Genomic DNA, 22565 nt, shown 5'->3' on the forward strand with positions numbered 1-22565 from the left:
AATACCTCCACACAAAAGCGTGGAGCTCAGAGTTACTTCTCTTGGAGCCCTTCCAGTATTTCTCCGGGAGAAAACCCACCTACTCCATTCGTATCTGAAACTTCAGAGGAAGATATGCCTGGTAACACTAGCTTATTTTCTCCTTTTACACAGAGAAAGGAAAAGCCCCCTTCAAATGTATCTCCTTCTGACTCTACATCTAGTGGGAAAAGATCAGTGACTGGTGTTGCTCATTACAAAACTGGATTTTCGGTGAGAGATAGCTGTAGCCAGACACCTTCCAATGAAGAGTTGACTGTGAGGAAGAATACTACTGAATCTACAGGTGCAGCGTATGGTGCTGATAAGCCACAAGGTGAGACCCAGAGTTTCATTTTGCAGTCTACAATAAAGAGAAAAGCCAGGGTACAGTCAGGAAGAAGGAAGTAGCTTTCCCTCTTCCTCTCTCTTAAGGAGACTGCTTTTCTTTTCCAAGAGGACAGTCTTGCTGTCAATTCAGACTGTGTAATTGATAACCCCTGACTCTGATACACTTCTCAGAATATAATATACAAAGCAATAAGACCTACACAAAAGTTGGGCAAATGACTAAGACTTTGAAACAGTGAATTATTGCCAGTTAATAAATTTCAGCTACAGAGAAGGAAACTCATTCTTCAGAATCCCTGTACTTTGATATGAAAGTGTAGGGTCTACCATCTTTTTGCTGAAATTAAGTTGCTACCGTTTATGAGTCAATAAAAAGCCCAAAAAGCTGAAAGCTAAGAGAAGACCTAAAGGGCGTGGACTGTAAGAGTTCAACATTTAAATGCATATAGAGTAACGAAAGTGAAATATTTACTGGACTTGACAAGGTAACTAGAATACATTCATTGAGAAGGACCAAGAAGCAGATATTTTTCGGAATAAAATGAATATGACTTTACAGATACCTTGCAGCATGACTTTACATTTACAAAAGATAAAGAGGAGATGTGACTGTATGCTAGTCTTTAAAAATTTGCTTTTAAAAATCGAAAAGCAAGAACAGAAGAAGGAAAAATCGAATTAACAAAGATCAAATATTTAGCAAGCAAGGTCAACATTTACAAGACGAGGGGGAACTATGAAGTTCTCAAGAAACAAAGCAGTTATGGTTTTACCCATGACATGAAAAAAGCAGCCAGCGGCTTGTCACTGGTTAACACTGTATGTGGCAATGTGGGCATGTGGATGTGTGTGCACATGTGTACTGGGGTGGAGGAGAGGAGAACTAGTCAACGATGCATCTCCCTCTCCTCCTTCCTTCTCTCTCTCCCCCTACCACCCTCCTTCTTACTTTCCCTGGGCTGTGGTGGTATTCAACTACTTTTTTCTTTTTCTTTCCAGTTTTTTTTTCCATGTTGCCTCTTGGGCCTTAAAAAAAAAAAAAGACAAATTTATTGAGTGAATTCATGTGCCATAAGACTCACCATTTAAATAGTGCCCAATACAGTAGTTTATGGTACATTTAAAAACTTATAAAACCACCAGTTTTAGAATATTTTCATCACCCTAAAAAAAACCCCATACATATTAGCAGTCACTTTCTATACTCCCCCATCTTTCACCTTGTGGGGAGACAAAAACAGTGAGCTGTGGCTGTAGTTATTAACTGATCCATTATCTCTTGGAATGAAATACCACCAGCATTGAAAATGATTTCCCTTTACTGTTTTCCTTCCCCAAACATGGAGGCTTATCACATAGCCTCAATAATCTTTGATGTTTACTCTAAATCATACATTCTTAGAACTTGAAGATTCTAGTTATTTAAACCTGTTTTATTAATATACTTTAGAATTAACCATTCATATCTAGCTTTTTATTTGTTTCAATGTTTCTAGTGAGTTAACTATCAACTTATTTTATGTTTTTATATGCTGCATTATTACAAAAAAAGATTTAATATTTACTAAAAATGAAATAAAATAATAGAAGAATAGAAAATAAGTAAAATTTAACTACTGTATTATGATGATCAGAACCCAGGTGCTTTTATGTTCTTCATTCCTGCTTACTTTTTTTTTTTTTTTTTTGAGCAAAAACAGAAAAGGAAGAAAGGGGAGGGAATTGTGTAAACAAATGTGGTATTGGGAATAAGATAACCTTCTGATTTTACTTCCAGAGGACATGCAGTTTATGAAAATCCTTTGGTTATAGTTTATCATATAAGGTAAAGAGGAAATGGTAATACTAGTTAATAATACAATTATACACCAAGGAAAAAAGAACAGAGCCTGGAAAAGAACCTGACACCATGCAAAACTGTATAATGGTACTGCAAAGATAACAGCATTGTGGGGAGACAAAAACAGTGAGCTGTGAGTTATTAACTGATCCATTATCTCTTGGAATGAAATACCACCAGCATTGAAAATGATTTCCCTTTACTGTTTTCTTTCCCCAAACATGGAGGCTTATTACATAGCCTCAATAATCTTTGACGTTTACTCTAAATCATACATTCTTAGAACTTGAAGATTCTAGTTATTTAAACCTGTTTTATTAATATACTTTAGAATTAACCATTTATATCTAGCTTTTGATTTGTTTCAGTGTTTCTAGTGAGTTAACTATCAACTTATTTTATGTTTTTATATGCTGCATTATTACAAAAAAGGTTTAATATTTACTAAAAATGAAATAAAATAATAGAAAAATAGAAAATAAATAAAATTTAACTACTGTATTATGATCAGAAAAAAAAATAACTAGTGCAGGAAGTTGGAGAAGAACATCAATATAGATGCTAAAATTACCAAAGATGATGGCAGGGGGAGAGGAAAAGATGAGCTTGGTGCAAATGTTCTGTACATTAGCAACAATGAAGATGCAGGTATGGATTTCAAGAGAAGATGTTGATAAATGGTGATCGTGGAATATTTTTCCAAAAGCAGCAATATGGAGTATTGCTCTTTGAGTAGGAACAACTCACTGCTTGGGAGAAGGCTGTAAAACAGGTGATGTCTGTGTGGATGAGTGGGGATAGTAAAGGTAAAGCGATAAAAGGACTGCTTGAGAAAAAAATGGAAAATATAGGGGAATATGTTGGTAATGAGCTGGTGCTAGAAGACGATGGGCATCTAGCAATGAAGTTAATGTGGAGAGGGGGAAAGGCTGAGCTGAATGAGTGCTGGAGGGATTTTCAAGGGGAAGGTAAGTTTGTACCTTGAAGCAGCCATTATGTATATATAATAGGGAAAGGGAAACTGGAAGTTGCTAGAAAGGCTAAAGCATTGGTATCCAAAGTATTCTCATCATTCATTCCATGAGTAAAAGAATTGAGCTCACTTCCTTGTATGTGTATTTAGTTGCCAATTATATGCATACACTGCTATCACTATGTATATTAATAGTTTTTTAAATAAAAGATTAAAAATAAAAAGAAATTCTAACATTTTTTTTGTCTGTATTCCACTGTGGAGACCACTGGCTAGAGGAATATGTTAGTAATTTAGGGCAGGGGTATAAAGTCTGTTCAGTTTTATAATTGCAGGATCATATAAAAAGAACTGACTACAAATTGGTGTTGATGACGTGATCTGTGGTCTGGTCTCGTAATCTAGGTGCTGACTCTTGTCACCTAATCTGTAATGTAAACCTTTTATCTGTGATTATGGAAACACATAACCATAAATACTTGGCTTCTAATTTTTAGCATAGAAATTTCAAGTAATGGTTTTTCTAGTATATTAAAAGGATTCTTCTAAGTTTCAATATTTTCAGTACCTCATAATACAGATTGTTAGCTCTTTAGCTAACCAAAAAAGTTAGGTCAGTAGAAAGACTAGGCTGTGTTCCCTTGTGCACTCAGAAGGAGTGGCAGCTTTACTCCTTTTCATCATGGACATTTTAATGAGGAACTCTTCTCCTCAGAATGTATTTGATGACCAGCCTCATGAGTAAATTTAAAACAAAAAACCCCCCACCTTTCTGTACCTATCATTATATATAGATGATGTATGTAATAATACAATCTTAGGAAGTGAGAGAGGTTGCTTCTCAATTTTTATTAAGTTATTACCAATTTATAACTGTTTGAGGTAGATTATTTTTCTTTTAGTATTGGCCTTTAGACCGCTTCTCATGGGTGATTGAGTAGAGCACAGAATTTGACAATAATTTTGTGGCTATCAGATAGATATCTAATACCTTCTTTAAAACTTTAAAAAAAAAGGCTAGTGAGGTGTGTGTGTGTGTGTTTCCTGTGAGAGTTGGAGAAATATTAGGGGGGAAGTGGATGGGGAAGGAACAAACAAAATCCATTTTCAGACTGAGCTTTCATATGCCAAGATTCAATCTACAGCAAGTTTTAATGTCTTTATAACCCCCTGAAAATGAGAGATTACTGTGGAATTGCTGACAGATCCTTAACTCTAGCAGTGCAAGTTTGTTGCATTATTATATTAACCCCCGGGATAGAAGACAATTTCAAGTCCTAGAATGTTGATCAAAGGATTGAACACAAAGTATACATTTTTATTTTAATAATTCCTTGCCTGGAGAAATATTTGAAAATGTAACACCGGAAGTAGAACAACATGATAGCATTGGTATTAGCTGAAAACAAAACTTTTTAATGTTTTAGAATTTCTAAGTCTTTGACGTATATCTTCACTATTTTTTCAGTTCCTTAGGACACAGAGAATATCATAGGCCCTATGGGAGATCCATATATATATCTATATATCTATATAGATATATATATGGTTTGGCACTGTTTCTCAGACACCTTGCTTCTCAAAAACAGGTTAATGCATGAGATACCACAATCTAAATGTGATGCAATAACATTATCATTAGTATGTTTTCTGAGGCACTCAGAATTGGGGCTGAGGACTAAGGAGGCAAAAAAAAGATAGCTGAGGTAAAAGTTTCAGCACTGACCTTTAGCGCTTATTGCTTAATAATGCGTCCTCTAACCATTGTCCTCCAGTGACACCCTTCCCCCGATCTTTTTCTTTTTCTTTTTCTTTTTTTTTTTTTGTGAAAATAAGGTTTGAGGGCTTCCCTGGTGGCGCAGTGGTTGAGAATCCGCCTGCGGATGCAGGGGACACGGGTTCGTTCCCCGGTCCGGGAGGATCCCACATGCCGCGGAGCGGCTGGGCCCGTGAGCCATGGCTGCTGAGCCAGCGTGTCCGGAGCCTGTGCTCCGCAACGGGAGAGGCCACAGCAGTGAGAGGCCCGTGTACCGCAAAAAAAAAAAATAATAATAATAATTAAAAAAAATAAGGTTTGAGGGAAAAAATTTTGACATATACTAAACTTGACCTAAACACGTCAAGTTCCTGTGTACTGAATTATGTGTATTATTTTAAAATGGTGTTAGGTGTCTTCCCTGGTGGCGAAGTGGTTAAGAATCCGCCTGCCAATGCAGGGGACACGGGTTCGAGCCCTGGTCCAGGAAGATCCCACATGCTGCAGAGCAACTAAGCCAGCGAGCTGCAACTACTGAAGCCCTAGCGCCTAGAGCCCATGCTCTGCAACGAAAGAAGCCACCGCAATGAGAAGCCCACGCACCACAAGGAAGAGTAGCCCCTGCTCAATGCAACTAGAGAAAGCCTGCACGCAGCAACAAAGACCCAAGGCAGCCAGGTGTTAGGAAGGGGCTCTGTGGCGGGGAGGAGCTTATCTGGATTTAAAATTTTGCCAAGGATATGGATACAGAGAAAACTGGTAACATTCTTGCTTCAGGAGAAAAGAACTAGATAATGGCAGTTAGGGAAAAGAAGAAAATTTACTTTTATCTGTAATAACCTTTTGGACAGTTTGAATTTTGTATCAGGTGCACAGTATTACCTATTATAAACAAAAGAACAAGAAAAACTTTGACAGATAATTACCCATTGTCTGTAAACTACTTTGCTCTTTTTTTTTTCTTCAGGTGTTTGCAATGGCTGCTACTGTGAACTTGGAACTTGATCCCATTTTTTTGAAAGCACTAGGCTTCTTACATTCAAAGAGTAAGGATTCTGCTGAAAAGCTAAAAGCACTACTTGATGAATCTTTGGCTCGGGGCATTGATTCAAGTTACCGTCCATCTCAAAAGGTACCTACCTGGATAAAAAGCTTGGAGGAAGTTTTGTAAAGCCTGTAGTAGAACAGTGTTAACATTTAGAACGTCTCGAAACAATCTCTCTGCCAAATAATCTTTCCTTGTGGCATGCAGAAATTTATAGTGTTCTTTTCTTCCTTCAAGCTTTCAGAGAACTGTTACACTATATAGAAAAGTTAGCTGGGAGTGGGGGATATTCTGTTCTACTACTTTATTCCTGTAGAAACCCACTTAAGATATATTTCAGTTTCTAATTCTTTATGATCAGAATATTTTTTTAAGCTGCTGAATGAAACTGTAACCTGTGTTATAATTATTCTCTAATGTTTTAGGGGCGAAAAATAAAAGGACAGGGATTTTGCAATGAAGTGAATTAAATATGTATAGGATAATGTAAGGAATAAAGGAGGTATAGATGAAATGTGAGAACTGTGTAGCTCCCATCATGATAATAACAAAGTGACCAAGCAGCTTTATGTGAAAAGAATATACATTTTGAAACCAGACAAACCTGTTTTAAATCCCAGCTTACCTCTTACTAGTGGTGATAGATAACATATCTTGAACATTTACTGTGTCCTAGGTACTCTTCTCAGTGGTATATGTGAATAATTAATTTTAATTGTGATAATGATCCTTTGAGATAGGTATTTTTTATTTTACAATAAGGAAATTGAGGTACATAGTAACTTCATTTCACCCAGCCTCTGTTTCTTTATTATTAAAATGAGGATAATAAGAACTACCTTACAAAGCTGTGAAAATTAAAAGAGATAAAGTATGTCAGCCACCTAGTGCAGTGTCTACCTGGTAATAATAGACTTTTAGTGAATGATAGCTCTTATTATATTCTCTAATACCTAAGACATTCTTTCAGACCTTTCTAAAGGTCTAGCCTTGAAACTTCGTGTCACCCAGGTCTGTGAACACCTAGATACCAAACTGAGGAGAGGACAGAACTACATGACTAGCTCAGTCTAATCCAGAATCTCAAACTCAAGACAGGGCCAAGTCCCAGACTCAGTGTCCGAGTGATCAGTGATATTTTGCTCCCAGCCTTCTTTGAAAGCTAGCTCTAGTATTCTCAAACCTTTTTATTGTCTTTTGAGTAGTAGAGCCATTGTGTCTTTCACCATTCTCATTCTGGTAGGTTCAAAGAGCTCAAGCCAACCAAATTAATAAAACTCAACAAAATATACTAACAAATTCATTCTGCTCTGAGTATTGATATAGGCCAAACGGGAAATTCCTATTATTACTAAAGAAGCAGTATTTTGAGATTCTAAAACAGAAGGAATTTCATCCGTTAAAGTACATAAGAGGTTTGTTATAATTAAAAAGCCTCCTGCCCTTAGGTTTCTAACTGGAAATGACTTCTCATGGTCAGTTTAGAGAAAATACTCTGCTAGGTGTTTTTAAAACACAGATTCATTTAATTTTAGTCTTTAACTGAACATTTCCATCTCTAGAATTGTGTGAGAATCACCTAGAAGCAGTGGTGTGCTTATAAACATTATCAACTGGGGATAATTCCAAGGAGCTACTAAATGCATAAGCTTTCTTTTAACAACAGATAACAAACATATATACATATCAAAGAGTAAAAATAACAAGGATTGCAAGTTTAAAACAGAAGGGAAAGATAAGCCACAAACTGAGAGAAAAGGTTTGCAAATGATGTATCTGATAAAGGACTTGTATCCAGAATCTATGAAGATCTCTTTATACTCGATAATTTAACAAATACTTTAGCAAAGAAGGTAAATGTGTGGCAAATAAGCACTTGAAAAAAATGTTTAACATCATTAGCCATTAGGGAAATGTAAATTAAATCTACAGTGATATGCCACTACATACCTATTAAAATGTCTAAAATTAAAAAGATTAGCCATACCAAGCATTGGTGAGGATATGAGGATGTGAAGGAACTGGGACTCTCATATACTCCTGATGGAAATATAAAATGGTATACCACTTTGGAACATGGTTTGGCAGTTTCAGAAAAAGTTAAGCATAAACCTACCATGTGATCCAGACATTCCACTCCTACATGTTTACTCTAGAGAAATGAAAGTATATGTCCATATAAAGATTTGTACCTGAATGTTCATAATATTCGTAATAGGCCAAACTGGAAACAACCCAAATGTCCATTAATAGGTAAATGAATAAACAAATCATGGTGTATTTGTTCAATGGAGTACTATTCAGCAACAAAAGAAATGAACTTTTGCTACACTCAACAACATTGATGAATCTCAAAATAAATATTGCTGAGTGAAAGAAGCCAGAAAAAAAGTATATACTGCATGATTCCATTTATGAAATTTCCAGGAAATGCAAACTAATTTATAGTTGCAGAAAGCAGATTTGTGGTTGCCTGAGACTGGGTGGCTTAGTTTTTCTAGGATGTCTACCTCTAAGAGTGATTACAAAGGGCAACCAGGACACTTTGCGAGATGATGGATATGTTCCTTTTACTGATTGTCGTGAAACCATAGAGCGAAACGTATCCAGTTTTACACTTTAACTAGGTGCAGTTTGTATATCAGTTATTCCTCAATAAAGTTGTTTAAGGAAGAAGGCAACACATTGGTCACTACATGATGTCTTAATTTTTAACTGATAGTTGTTCAGATTTATGATCTGTTTTTTTTAACAGTATATTAGATAGTCTGAATATTTAGTTATGGGTATCTTTTTAATTTCACCTATAGGATGTGGAGCCACCCAAAATTTCAAGCACAAAAACTGTTTCCATTAAGCAAGAGCCCAAAACATCATCCAGTCTTCCTTCTGGCAATAATAATGGCAAGGTCCTAACAACTGAAAAGGTAAAGAAGGAAGGTGAAAAGAGACCTGCTGATAAAGTAAGATTTTGTTTTACTCTAGTAAATCAGTCAATGAATCAATCAGTTTATAGGCCAAAAAACGTTTTGTGCTTACTTTTTGTATATAGTAATGAGTAAAAGTACATAATAACCACTCAGTAAATATATTTTGATAATTATGGGTGTTGGTTTTTTGAAAAATTAAAATTTAGAAACATTTTAAAACCATTTACTGAAGTCGTCAATAAATATTTGAGCTCTAGAAGATGTACTAATTTCATGTATAACTCAAGTATTCTAGGTGGAACTGTTGTTGAAAAGAAAAGATGGAGTGGAAAGAATACAGATGTAAATGACTAAACATGAAATTTGTTACAGAATGGTGTGTACCTTAACAGGGTTACAGATAACTCTTGGATTGTGTATTTTGAATGATTTCTGCACATAATTATTAGGATTTTAGCACTTAGTAAAAAATACATTTAAAAAAACTTCAGTAACCCCTGCCCTTAAGGTGGGGTGTTTTCATACTTTTTTCTAAATATTGGCTATTCATGAACTATATTGCATTGTTTTATATAAATTTAAAAGCACAGAAAACAATATAATATAGTTTATGAATAGCCAATATTTAGAAAATATATCTCTATTTTCCATATATATATATATCTCATATATATCTTTTAGCAACTTTTTCTACTCAGCAATGTGCTTTTGAAATTTACCTATGTTGATACATGTAGATTTGAACATTTCTTTCAGCTAACATGTGGAATATTCATTCCATAAATAAACCAGTTTATCCATTCCCCTGCTGATGAGCAGTTAGCTTATTTCTCCTTTTCCTCTATTATGGTGGGGTTTCAGTGAGCTGCTTTATAGGTATGTCTTTGCCCACATGGTGGTAGTTTGTATAGGATGTGTACCTATAAGTGGATGTAATAGGATGGGTACATCTTCAACATTATTAGACATAGTGGATGTACTAAACTCATACTCTCACCAATAAGGTATAAGAATTCCAAATTCTCCATGTCTTATCAGACTTTTTAATTTTTGCCAGTCTGACCAAGTATATCTATAACATATCTTAAAGAGAGGTGCCAGAATTTGCTTTGAAGCAAGTATGGCAATGTGTTAAGCCTGAACGACTGGTAGAAGTTCATTATTTACTTCTTTTCAATATATATTAACTATCACTACTTCATTATTTAAAATTTTAAAATAGCCTTAAAAATAACCTTAGTAGTACTATGGCTTCTCAATTCAAAGCATCCAGTCGGGGGTTGGGAGGGCACTGTAAGTAAATCCACTGAACTTCCAGGATTCTTTAATGGATAAAAGAGTACAAAGAGAAATACAGATGCATGCTAAACTGTTCTGATTTATTTATTTCTACCTTGTTGGATTCTTTTAACATACTGATTATGAATTTATTATAAATGTTCTCCAGGTCTTTAGTGTGTACATCTCTCCCTAACTATGTGAAAATATCTGTTGAGTGGACTTGGTCATTGCACACTGTCTATCTTATCTTGTGATAGATGTGATAGATGTCTATCACATCTCTCAGTGATTTAAAGTTTATTCTAACGTGTTACTTTCTGATTGCGTGCTTTTTATAGATGAAATCAGACATCACTGAAGGAGTTGATATTCCAAAGAAACCTAGATTGGAGAAACCAGAGACACGGTCCTCTCCCATTACTGTCCAAACCAGCAAGGATTTAGCTATGGCTGACCTTTCCAGCTTTGAGGAGACCAGTGCTGATGATTTTGCCATGGAGATGGGATTGGCCTGTGTTGTTTGTAGGTTAGTTGTACCTTTCCACAGATTCTTTTGTTTCTTTGTGAAGAGCAAACAACTTAAAAAAAAAAAAAAAGATCAATTGTTGGGTGTTTTTTTATTTTGTTTTTATAATTTGGAGGTAGGTAGGAGATAATTAGATCGATAAGTGGATAAACCTCCCATATGGCAATTTAGTGTCTTAAAAATTGTCATAATTTTATATTCTTGACAGGCGTCTTTAATCAGTTATGTTGTAGTAATATTTTCTGCGTTCTTGGCTTCTAGAGGGAAAGTAATTATTGCTTTATTTTTTAGTGAGAAAGAGTCTGTTCAGCAGATTTAATTATTTTCATCTTTCTTTTTTTTTTGCGGTGTGCAGGCCTCTCACTGTTGTGGCCTCTCCCGTTGCGGAGCACAGGCTCCGGACACGCAGGCTCAGCGGCCATGGCTCACGGGGCTAGCCGCTCCACGGCATGTGGGATCTTCCCGGACTGGGGCACAAACCCGTGTCCCGTGTATCGGCAGGCAGACTCTCAACCACTGCACCACCAGGGAAGCCCCTCATCTTTCTGTTTAAGAAGACTACGTTGCTTTTTTTTTCCTGAAGTGTTGATAGTATTTATAAAGTTAATGGTTATATATCATTTGCTAAAATACCATTAAATCTTTTCCTAAGGATAATGGAAATGAAATTAATGGATCATGTAGGTTATTCTGAGTGTTGTTTTGAAACATGGATACATAATTATAAAAACATAGATAATTCTGCTTAGTAGAAGATGCATCTTAAAAATCAGAATAATTAAACTCCTTGATGCCAGGATCTATGTCTTTAATTGTTAATGACTTTCATTGCCTAGCACAACAGAAAAAATTACCACCTTTGTTGCTGTTTTCTTCATGAAAATGTTAAATTCTGGTGCATTGGGACTGAGTGCATACCTATAAACTTGTGAACCTTATAGAGAATCAGTTAATGTACTTCTGAATAGGATCATCTTGTTAGAGCTTCATTGTTTTAATATATATTTGTTTATTTCAACTTTAATCTACTATAAGAGTTATCATTTTTATATAAAGAAGTAAATGGTAAAGTAATAAAGGGGAAAGAACTAGTAATTGTAACCCTCCGTAAGGAGACTTGTTACGATAGTCTAAGGCTGTTGCTGTTGGAATTTTTACTTTTTTGATACACATATTACTGCATTCTATTTAGTTGATTAAGACATTTATTTATTGAACACCCTGTGTCTGCGCAGTAATGTGCTAGGCCCTATAGTTAATTAGGTCCAGTTTCTAACTTTAGGCAACTCAAATATTAATGAAGAAGATAGAACAATATGTAGGCAGCAAATATAAAGGAATTTAATAGAGGTACAAAGAAGATGTTATGAGACTGTTGGAGGACTAGCCAAAGTCTACGATGTACCTTCTGGGAGAAAGAAAAAAATTGCAATGAGAAATGACAAGGAGAATATAGCCAAATTTAGTCTTTAAGTCATCTTATACATTTCTTAATGGCTGAGCATAACCTTTAAAAGAAATGAATTGTTTGTGCAGGCTACAATGTTGGGATTCGTTATTTTGCTCTTTGGCTTTTCTGGGGTTTTTACCCTCTTTAATATATCAAACTTTACCAGAACAACCCTAAAATGGCTTTAAATTGTTGCATTCAAATAAATTAATATTTAATGGTATATTTTCTTAGGCAAATGACAGTGGCATCTGGTAATCAATTAGTAGAATGTCAGGAATGCCATAATCTCTACCACCAAGATTGCCATAAGCCGCAGGTGACAGACAAAGAAGTGAATGACCCTCGCCTTGTGTGGTATTGTGCCCGATGTACCAGACAAATGAAAAGAATGGTAGGAATCATTTTTCTCTATTTTAAACAATCTCTGTCAATTTTTTTGTTGATACGGGCTTTTTAAGATAAATATTTGAACATTTATGTTATTAAAAAAAATCATATAAGCTGATGATTTAAATGTTTGTGTATATGTGTGATTTTTGTGTCTATGCCTAAATGGACCAGACCATGTATATGCATTTTTCTCTGCTCAGCTTTTAACTTGTTCTATTATAAAAAAACAGAATTGGAGACCCACAAAATATAAATATTCCTTACTGGTATGTCAGTGTATTTATAAACATTTAGAAATACTACAAAGCACTGTGGGAAGTGGTGAGATACAAAGCCCCAGACTCTGCTGCGTCTGGTAAGGAAATATTGGAAATATCTATTCCTGAGTGAGTGTAAACCATCAAACTTACAAACTGTGTACAGAGGCAGTATTTGTATGTGCATTTCTGTCTTTCCTTCTGTGTCTCTCTCTGTTCCTCAGTCTTTCCTTCTCATTGTCTTCAAGTAACCATTTATCCTGTATTCCCCAGTACTTTCTCAGTTTACTGCTCACAAACATAACTGCCTTTAATTTCATGCTGAAACTTGTTTTCATTTGTTATATTGGATAGTTTCCTAACTTATTTAAATAGTAGATGGATGAATGTTATCATCTTCTTTTTATAGAAATCAAGTTGTTATTTACTTCAGTGACTTGTTTGCTTCCCCCATCCGCCCTCCCCTGCCTTAGATTAGGGACTCCTTTTTGGGTTTTTTTTAAAATTTTATTTTTCATTGAAGTATAGTTGATTTACAATGTTGTGTTAGTTGCTGGTGTACAACAAAGTGATTCAGGATATTGAATATCCCTGTGCTATACAGTAGGACCTTGTTTACTCATTCTATATATAATAGTTTCCATATGCTAATTCCAAACTTCCAATCCATCCCTCCCCCACCTCTCCCACCTCCTTGGTGACCACAAGTCTGTTTTCTGTGAGTCTGTTTCTGTTTCATAAATAAGTTCAATTGCGTCACATTTTAGATTCCACATATGATATCATATTGTATTTGTCTTTTTCTTTCACTTAGTATGATAATCTCTAGGTCTATCCGTGTTGCCACAAATGGCATTATTTCATTCTTTTTATGGCTGAGGAATATTCCATTGTATAAATATACCACATCTTCTTTATCCATTCATCTGTCAGTGGACATTTAGGTTGCTTCCATGTCTTGGCTATTGTAAATAGTGCTGCTGTGAACATAGTGAGTGCATGTATCATTTCGAATTGTAGTTTTCTCCAGAAGATTAGGGACTCTTGATAGAAGAGTTCTCATATTGTTAACCAAGTGAGTTTCTACGTAAATTTTTGCGACCAAATATATCTTTTTAAAGTTAGAAGTACTTAGTTAAAAGTAAAAAAAAAAAAAAATCAAGATACCTACTTTACTTTTTAATCACTCAAATCAGAAATAGATTATGTTTTATTCCTATGAAAAGTAGTAACATTTCAGTAGTATTTATACTTTCTGTTTGTAATGGGAAATTTCAAAATTGGGAAATTTGACATGGTACAATTGTTTTCTGCTCAGTCTGATTTTTATTTAGTTTATTACTTAAACTAGCCCCCCAGGACCTCAACCAAAGTAATTACGGGTGAGCACAACAGTGCATTCCAGTGCCTTGACACAAGTAGTCGCTAAGAATTAGTAGTCAAAATAAATAATTTGTGACAGTAATCTTTCTTTAGTATAGCTTCAAAGTTTATTATTATTTTATTGTAAGTCTCTTAATAAAGTAAGTACCATTCTCTCCTAAGTTTTTACTCCCTTACATTTTGTGACTTAGTTTACACCAGGTCTATATTTATAGTTCTAACCCTCTTCCTGGAATGAATTTTGGCAGCTGACCAGATATCCTACAGTTACTTTAAGTTCAATATTTTTAAAACTAAAATTGTTTTCTTCTCCACTCAGTATTTCCTCAGTTGCCTGAACTAGAAAACATTATCCTTGATGCCTCTCTTAATTCCACATCCCTTTGTTTACCAAACTTGTTCATTCTACCTCTTATGTATTTCGCAAATCTGTTCATTTCACTTTTGCTACCCTGTCCCACAAACCCCTCATTTCTTGTCTATTGCTTTAGCTCCTTCAGTCCACTTTACACACTGTAGTTAGAATATTCTTCTAAAGTAATTATCTAACTTTATCTGTTTAAGTGTGCCCAGTGGCTCTCAATTACCTATATAATGAAGTTTTCCTTGTTAAGGTGGATGTATGGGCCTTCTCTCTTTGACCCAACTCTACCTTTGTATCCTTCTCTCCCACCACTTCATCATATACACCCACATACTGTGGCCATGCCAGAACAAATGGTTCATTCCCTGAGTATGTGGTGAACTTTTGTGTTCCCATATGTCCTGCTTCTCAGCTTCTCCTCATCTGGGATACCTTTTATTCTTTATCAGCTTTGCAAATTAAATGTCTAGTTAATTTGTCATTAAGATCTAGTCTCATTCACTGGCAAAGCACCAGAGCAAAGCTCAGGACTGGACACATCCCACATTCTGTTCTCATTTTAAGATACATAAATGGAGGAAAGATAGATTTGCACCAGAAATCAGCAGTCAGTAAGTTCAGTCTGTATGTCCAAGAGTCAAGTGCTGAATAAGGGGCCATGACTAATGTCAGAACATGATTAGATACACCAAGAGTGGACCTGGAGAAATACCCAAAGACGTGATCTGAAGTGAGCCTGAAGATTAGGATCCGGTAAACACAGTGCTTAGTGAGAGAAAGGAATTTGGAAATGGTGGGGATGCTAAATCCAGTCATTCTTACTATAATTGCTTTCAGTGAGGTTCTCATATGTGCAGTGGTTATTGGTCCAAGATATCTCAAAGATACCATAAATAACATATCCCCTTTCTCTTTGCACTAATTTCTTAACTAGGGCAGGTTCTGCAGTACACATTATTATAGGAAGATGGGAAGACAGAGTTAAGAATGGTGGGTGGCAGGGTCCAAGATTATTCTTTTGTTTTGTAATTTTCTGTCTACCAGGTAATGGGTTTTGCCCCAGCACTAGGTGAGAGACTCATGACTTACTGCAGTGGTTCTCAATCTAAGGTGGTAACACACTCCTACTCAGCAGTGATAGAAATACATGGTATTTTTGATTGCTGCCATACTGGCAACTATTGCCTTGAGTGGTGAATGTCATATATTCTGCACTATGTGAGTCAGTCACCCAGTGAAAACTTATAGTGCCTTTGTTGAGCAACACTGAGTCAGTGATAATATCCTAGTTCCCTAAACTAGTATTACCAGCGAAGGACAAAGGGTTTTGGGTATTTCTTACTCGGCTTCTAAGATGGCTAGGTGAAACAGAGGAAGCAGAAAAAGATCCAAACATGATCTCCTAGGCAGAGATTCTTTCTGGGCTTCACTGTAATGAATCTTCATCTGCTAAAGCATACAAGTTAGGTGGGTCTTCACAGTCTAACCACATCTACTGATGTGCGTAGAGGGAAGTATAAGATTGAAAGCCATGGTTATGGAACCATGTATTTCTGATTTACTCTGAAGGCTACATTTTCATAATGTGGTTTGCAGTAGAGGGTAAGATAATCTTTCTTGGTCGTAAGAGATATTTTTATCATAGATACCTTCCAGCATCCTTAATAATATTCTTGATCTGAGTGTTGCTTTATAAGTGATGTCTGAAATGTGGAATGTATGTAATATAAAAAATGGGATGAATTGAGACTTAAGGCTGAAAATTATATTGTATGGCAAACCATAGCACAGGAAAGTTTAAACAGAGATAAAACAGCTGCATTCAAATTTCCAGAAATGAGAACACATTATTAATAAATTTTCTGGCATTGTCTTGCATGGCCTTATTAGGATTGTCAAGGACAATGGAATGGCAGGGAGCATCTTTACCCATCCAGTAGATATGGGTTCTTTCAGATTCAGTTTTCTTACCTTTTGTAAATAATGATGATGAATAAATAGTAACTATTATTGTCTGCACTTAACATGTGCCAGACACTATGTAAAGGCTTACATAATCACAATTCATTCTCATAACCCACGTTTGAAACAAGATATTATCCCCATTTTGCAAGTGAAAATGAAACTTTTAGAGATTTACATATTTTACTTGAGGTAACATAGCTAGGGAAGTAGTTGAGCTGGGTTTTAATTCTAGTTCTGTTTGACTCCAAAGACTGTCCTCTCAAACACTGCACTATACTGTTTATATAGTTAATATTATCTAGCTGGAGAACACTAAAGAACAAACTGAAAAATGATTAGAGTTCACAAGAGAGTTTAGTAAAGTACCTAATATAAAATAAAGGAAAAGTCAATTTTTGGTCAAAATAAAACTGAAAATGCTTATATGATTTTTTTCTTTCCTTTTATCAATTTGGTTTTGTTAAAATGACATTTAATTAACCCTAATCTGCATAATTTTTAAAGTTTCGTATTATCTTTACTGTTTAGAAACTAATAAAATCTATAAAACCATTAATTAATATGATGATACAAATAATTTGTCCAAGAATCTATATTTTCAGTGTCATCACAATATTTTTTTAATGTTCATCTGTATTTCAATTCAATGAGGAGTCCTGTGATAGATTTTATTGTCTTTTTGTGCATTTAACTAAGATTTTGTAGCTAATTTAATCTTATCACTGATTTTTGCAGGCTCAAAAAACTCAGAAACCACCACAGAAACCAGCCCCCACAGTTGTTTCTGTAGCTCCAGCTGTTAAAGATCCATTGGTTAAGAAACCAGAAACTAAACTCAAGCAAGAGTCAACTTTTCTAGCATTTAAGAGATCAGAAGTCAAGGTATAGTACATTCCATTTTTATCTAAGATTGGATTTAAATTTAGTTGACTTAATAGTTACTTGGAAAAAAAAATAATGTGAAACTTTGTATACTAAATGGCCATATGTTGGAAATTACGACTACGTTAAGACTGCATTACTATTAACATTAAGTAGAAAGAGAACATTTATGTAATTATTTAATCTTGAACTCTGCTATTTCTCCTTTTATGGTGATTAGGAACTGTTTGTGAGCATTCCAAGATAACATTCTTTACCATTCCTATGTAGTCAGCCACTTCTCTCCAATGGGAATTTGGTTTAAATTCTAAATACCTTTGTCCTCAGTAGCAGTAGTTTTGCTCCTCACACTACTTGTGCTGATTGGCCCCATAGCTTTTTCTTCCTGCTTATTGGCTATTGAAGTTTTCTTCTTTGTCTTATTTTTTTCTATTATTATCATGAATTTTCCCCATGAATTGGCCCTCTCTTATACTAAGGAGCCAGATTATCTAGTGAGAGTATCACCTTTCTCATTCCTAGATTTTCATCCTTGACATCATGCTACATTATTATTAATATTCTGGCATTTTGATATCATGGAATAAAATATTTTTCTAATCTAATTTTATAACAAAAAGAATGCTTTTATTGAGTTTCACATTCCAGTTTTAAGCAGAAGATGGAATTTTAAAGATGGAAGAAAAAAAATGTTAGCCCCAAATTCTCAAAGGTTAACCCCAGAAAATTCTAAAGCTATTACCTTGTCCAAGTGGCTGTAAGTAGCAAAGATCAAGAACATTGGTTTGATGATAAAGAATATGAGTATAAAGTACTCTGAGAAGGATACTGATCATTTTATTTGCAGATCATTTTTAATTTAATTTACCAGGGAAGAGCTGATAACTAAGGGATATCCATTATTGATTTGTCACATAGAAACTTGGTGAGCTAGAATAGAAGTAAGAATAACTTATTGAAAGTAATTAGAGTTGCTATATTCTATACTTAAATCACTTTTAGGTAGCTTTTTATACTAACCTGTTACTACTAAAGTTTATTTTTAGGAAACCAATATGAAATTATTTTACAGCAAATAAATTAAGGCCTTGGCTGTCATGTTTTTTCTGATTAAGAGGTTTTGATGTTTTTATGATAAAATACAATACATTTTTCCTATGAAAAAAATTGTTCCCATTTATATATAAAAAGCAATTTAAAAATAGCTTTCTAACTAGGATAATAGGCAAGAAAATATTTTTAGTTGAGAACAGTTGTGAAATTTATTTTCTGCACTGGAATAGTAAGAAATTACTTGGTCTGCGTTGTTTGTGTTATTTTACTTTTTTGCATCCTGATAGTATTATAAGCCATCAGTTGAAAAGCAATACCAGTAACAGCAAACCATTAAAATAAAATGCCATACACACAGAACTTGCTTTGTACTTCATAAGTGTTGGTCTTTTTTATTACTTCAGATGGGTTTTCTTTTGTGAAGTTTGTTGAAAGATCATTTAGCCATATAACAGGCAGTTTTATGTTTAATAGAAAGAAAAGGAAAAAATTAGATCTTTCATCACTGAAAATTAAAAGTTTGCTACACCTGTGTCCTTTTGCTTCCTTGACTAACTTTTTTTCATTACCTATATGCATATCGCTAGAAACTTGTTATTGATATAAAGTTTATCTTCTTTGCATAACCTTATGAGATAGTCATTGTATGATGTTACTGTAAAAAATCCTATCGTTTTTCGGAGTATGTGAACAATAATCTGGACCCTCCTCTGATAAAGACCTCAGAGCACTCTATTTACATTATTTTTACATTGGTTTAAAATGTTTAATGCAGACAATATTGATGACTACTTTGTAAGAACTAAAAACATTTTTCTCAACTCATTCAGAGTTCAGTTCTAAAATATAACTGGGTATATTTTAAGCATGATAACTACCATATTTTAAAGTAAGATACTATTTGTAAGACTTTATCTTTTATGTATTTAACACTTTTGTGAATCTCAAGAATATGATGAAGGTAGAAAAAGTGCCAGTGAGAAATTCAGTCCATAATTAATTTGAACAAAGTGCATTCTTCCCTAAATGTTAAGGTGAAAAAAATTGTTCTCATATGAATAAGAACAATATTTATGTAGCGACATTGGTATCACTGTTAGCTTTTGACTGGCCAAGGAAGTTAATTAGAGAAATTGAAGTTTTATACCTTTAAGAAATACATCTGGGAGTGAGTCAGACATACCCAAAATGTCACTATGCAGCTTATGAGGCAGTTAATTAAAAATCTTATACAGAAGCAGGGATCTCTTTGTGTTAGTTTCAGTGGAAACATGGACAAATTGTGAAAATAAAGTCATGAGACCTTCTTAGTATATTTTGACCTTTAGAGTTGTACAATTCCAAGTAGTTAACATGGTGTATCTGTATATATTTTGCAATGCAGTAGCTATTTGCTCAAAATTTGGGGGGAGATTTTTTAAAAATAGGTTCAAAATCTTATATATTCACTCAGTATTTATTGAGTGAATCTCTTCATCTCAGACATCTCCTACATATCCTGGGCGTGAGCATTTTTGTCCATTAAGAATGGATTCTGTTTTTGAAATGATCCACAAGTCATTTGGAGCAAAGCCTAAAGAATTAGATGTTTTACTGAGCTAAATAGTAACCTTTTTGGGTGAAAAACAAGTTAAAGCATTAAATTTGATTCTCTGATATGACTTGTAACCAAATCTAGGAGCAGTCCTCAAAAAGGAATTCCTATATTTTTTTTTTCTGCAGTGATTAGAAGAAGAATATGACATCCCATAATTTCTGCTTTATAAATGGTAGCACCCATTAGCTATGGTTAGGTTTTGTTGTATGTGTTTTTTCAGATCAGTTTAGCAGAACGTAATTTTGGTGCTGTGCTTTAAATTTCCCAGATCATTATTTTTGTATAAAAAGTTTTAACCATTAAACTTGTTATATATTTAAGAATATTATATTAGGTGTTAATTACTCTTGGCTCTAATATTTATATTATGTTTTTTAGGCATCCACGGTTGTTTCAGGAAATTCTTCTAGTACCAATGTTTCCTCTTCAGCAACTAGTGGCCTAATTGGATGGGCAGCTTTTGCAGCCAAAACTTCTTCTGCTGGTCCATCAACAGCAAAATTGAGTTCAACAACCCAAAACAATAGCGGGAAACCTGCTACCTCATCAGCTAACCAGAAGCCCGTGGGTTTGACTGGTCTGGCAACATCATCCAAAGGTGGAATAGGTTCCAAAATAGGTTCCAGTAACAGCACTTCACCCACTGTACCACTGAAACCACCTCCACCTCTAACTTTGGGCAAAACTGGCCTTAGTCGCTCAGTTAGTTGTGACAATGTTAGCAAAGTAGGTCTTCCCAGTCCAAGTAGTTTGGTTCCAGGAAGCAGCAGCCAACTAAGTGGAAATGGAAATAGTGGGACATCAGGGCCTAGTGGAAGTACCACTAACAAAACCACTTCAGAATCAAGCAGCTCTCCCTCAGCATCCCTTAAAGGTCCAACTTCACAAGAATCACAGCTCAATGCCATGAAGCGATTACAGATGGTTAAGAAGAAGGCTGCCCAAAAGAAACTCAAGAAGTAATGTGGCCAAGTAGGTTTTTATATCATATTACCCTAAAGATTAAAATCTTATTATTAAGACATAAACTGTAGTATGCTATAATTTAATAAAAATCTTCATAATGGGGGCTTCCCTGGTGGCGCAGTGGTTGAGAGTCTGCCTGCCAATGCAGGGGACACAGGTTCGTGCCCTGGTCTGGGAGGATCCCACGTGCCGCGGAGTGGCTGGGCCCGTGAGCCACAATTACTGAGCCTGCGCGTCTGGAGCCTGTGCGCCGCAACAAGAGAGGCCGCGATAGTGAGAGGCCCGAGCACCGCGATGAAGAGTGGCCCCCGCTTGCCACAGCTAGAGAGAGCCCTCGCACGGAAACAGAGACCCAACACAGCCATAAATAAATAAATAAATTTTAAAAAATCTTCATAATTAAATTTCTATTATTTCTATTAATTGATCCTGGTGAATAAGATGCCTTACAAAGAGCCAGGAATGAACCAATAATAAAGTTTTCTACTCTCCGCCCTGCCATAGTCTGGATATTCATTGGCAATCCCAGCCTCATTTCAATTGATTCTTCCTCTCCCCCCAAGTATTTCATCTCCCCATTTTCAAAATTAATTTTTCATAATTGATTTCTCATATCGCTGTACTATGTTTTTATCTTTTTGTCACCTCATATCAGTTATTTAGGGATTTATCTCTTGCAATAGATTGTGAACCCCCATGCTCTTTCAGTGCAATAGTTTTCTCACATTTCCCAGTTTCCTCACATTGCCAGTGTAACATATGCACATAGTATATGCTTAATAAATGTTGACTTGATTTTTCCTAGTTACACACAGGAAAATACCCATTCCAAGAGTCTTTGTGGATGGATAATTTCTGATATATTTACATACTGATAGCATCTTCCTATACCATGAAAAAAAAGGCGATTTTATTTTTACTGCCCAAAATATTACAGCAATTTACCTAATTTTAGTTAACATTGTATAAAAGAAGCTCCCATATAATGATTAATTCTTCAGATTCTTTTGAAGTGTGTGTATGTACATTAAGTCAAAGTATGAAGGGTCTGAGTTGTTGACTTGGAAGCTAGCAGATTATCCTGCTGTTGTTTTACATACATACTCTGACAGAAGACATGAGGCTTTCTGGATCAGAGCAGTAGCAAAATGTAGCAGCCATTTTTATATATATTTATACTTCATGAATACCTCATTTCATCCAGAAACTAGAAGTCCAGCAAATTCCTACATTCACTAGACTGAGCAGCCTTGTTCTTTCAGCTTTGATGTATGCTACTAACACTTCACTATAAACCTCTAATCTCAAACCCTTTCCTTTAATTCCTATATTTTCCTCCTGTCATTATTCTAAAATATATTGATAAATGATTTCTGTGAAGTTAAAGCTTTTTAAAGTAAATTTGGTCTTTTTTAAAGAAAAGATTTTTTTTTTTTATAATTTGCAAAGCCCTTTTTTAAATGTTTTTTTTATTAGTTTCTATAACAAAGTGAATCAGTCATACATATACATCAGTTCCCATATCCCTTCCCTCT

The 22565-nt window shown here is 34.9% G+C and overlaps 1 protein-coding gene across 1 annotated transcript; it reads left to right on the top strand.

The window, feature by feature from the left end:
- The first annotated feature begins 5905 nt into the window (after window positions 1-5905).
- INTS12 (integrator complex subunit 12) lies at window positions 5906-21450 on the top strand. Its single transcript, XM_079703844.1, has 6 exons — window positions 5906-6070; window positions 8794-8946; window positions 10533-10720; window positions 12405-12564; window positions 17268-17414; window positions 20443-21450. The coding sequence occupies exons 1-6, from the start codon at window positions 5915-5917 to the stop codon at window positions 21025-21027; spliced, it is 1389 nt and encodes a 462-aa protein (XP_079559970.1). The 5' UTR covers window positions 5906-5914; the 3' UTR covers window positions 21028-21450.
- The last annotated feature ends 1115 nt before the right edge of the window (window positions 21451-22565 follow it).

Source organism: Hyperoodon ampullatus, assembly GCF_949752795.1.
Source record: "Hyperoodon ampullatus genome assembly, chromosome: 1".
Classification (NCBI taxonomy): Eukaryota; Metazoa; Chordata; class Mammalia; order Artiodactyla; family Ziphiidae; genus Hyperoodon; species Hyperoodon ampullatus.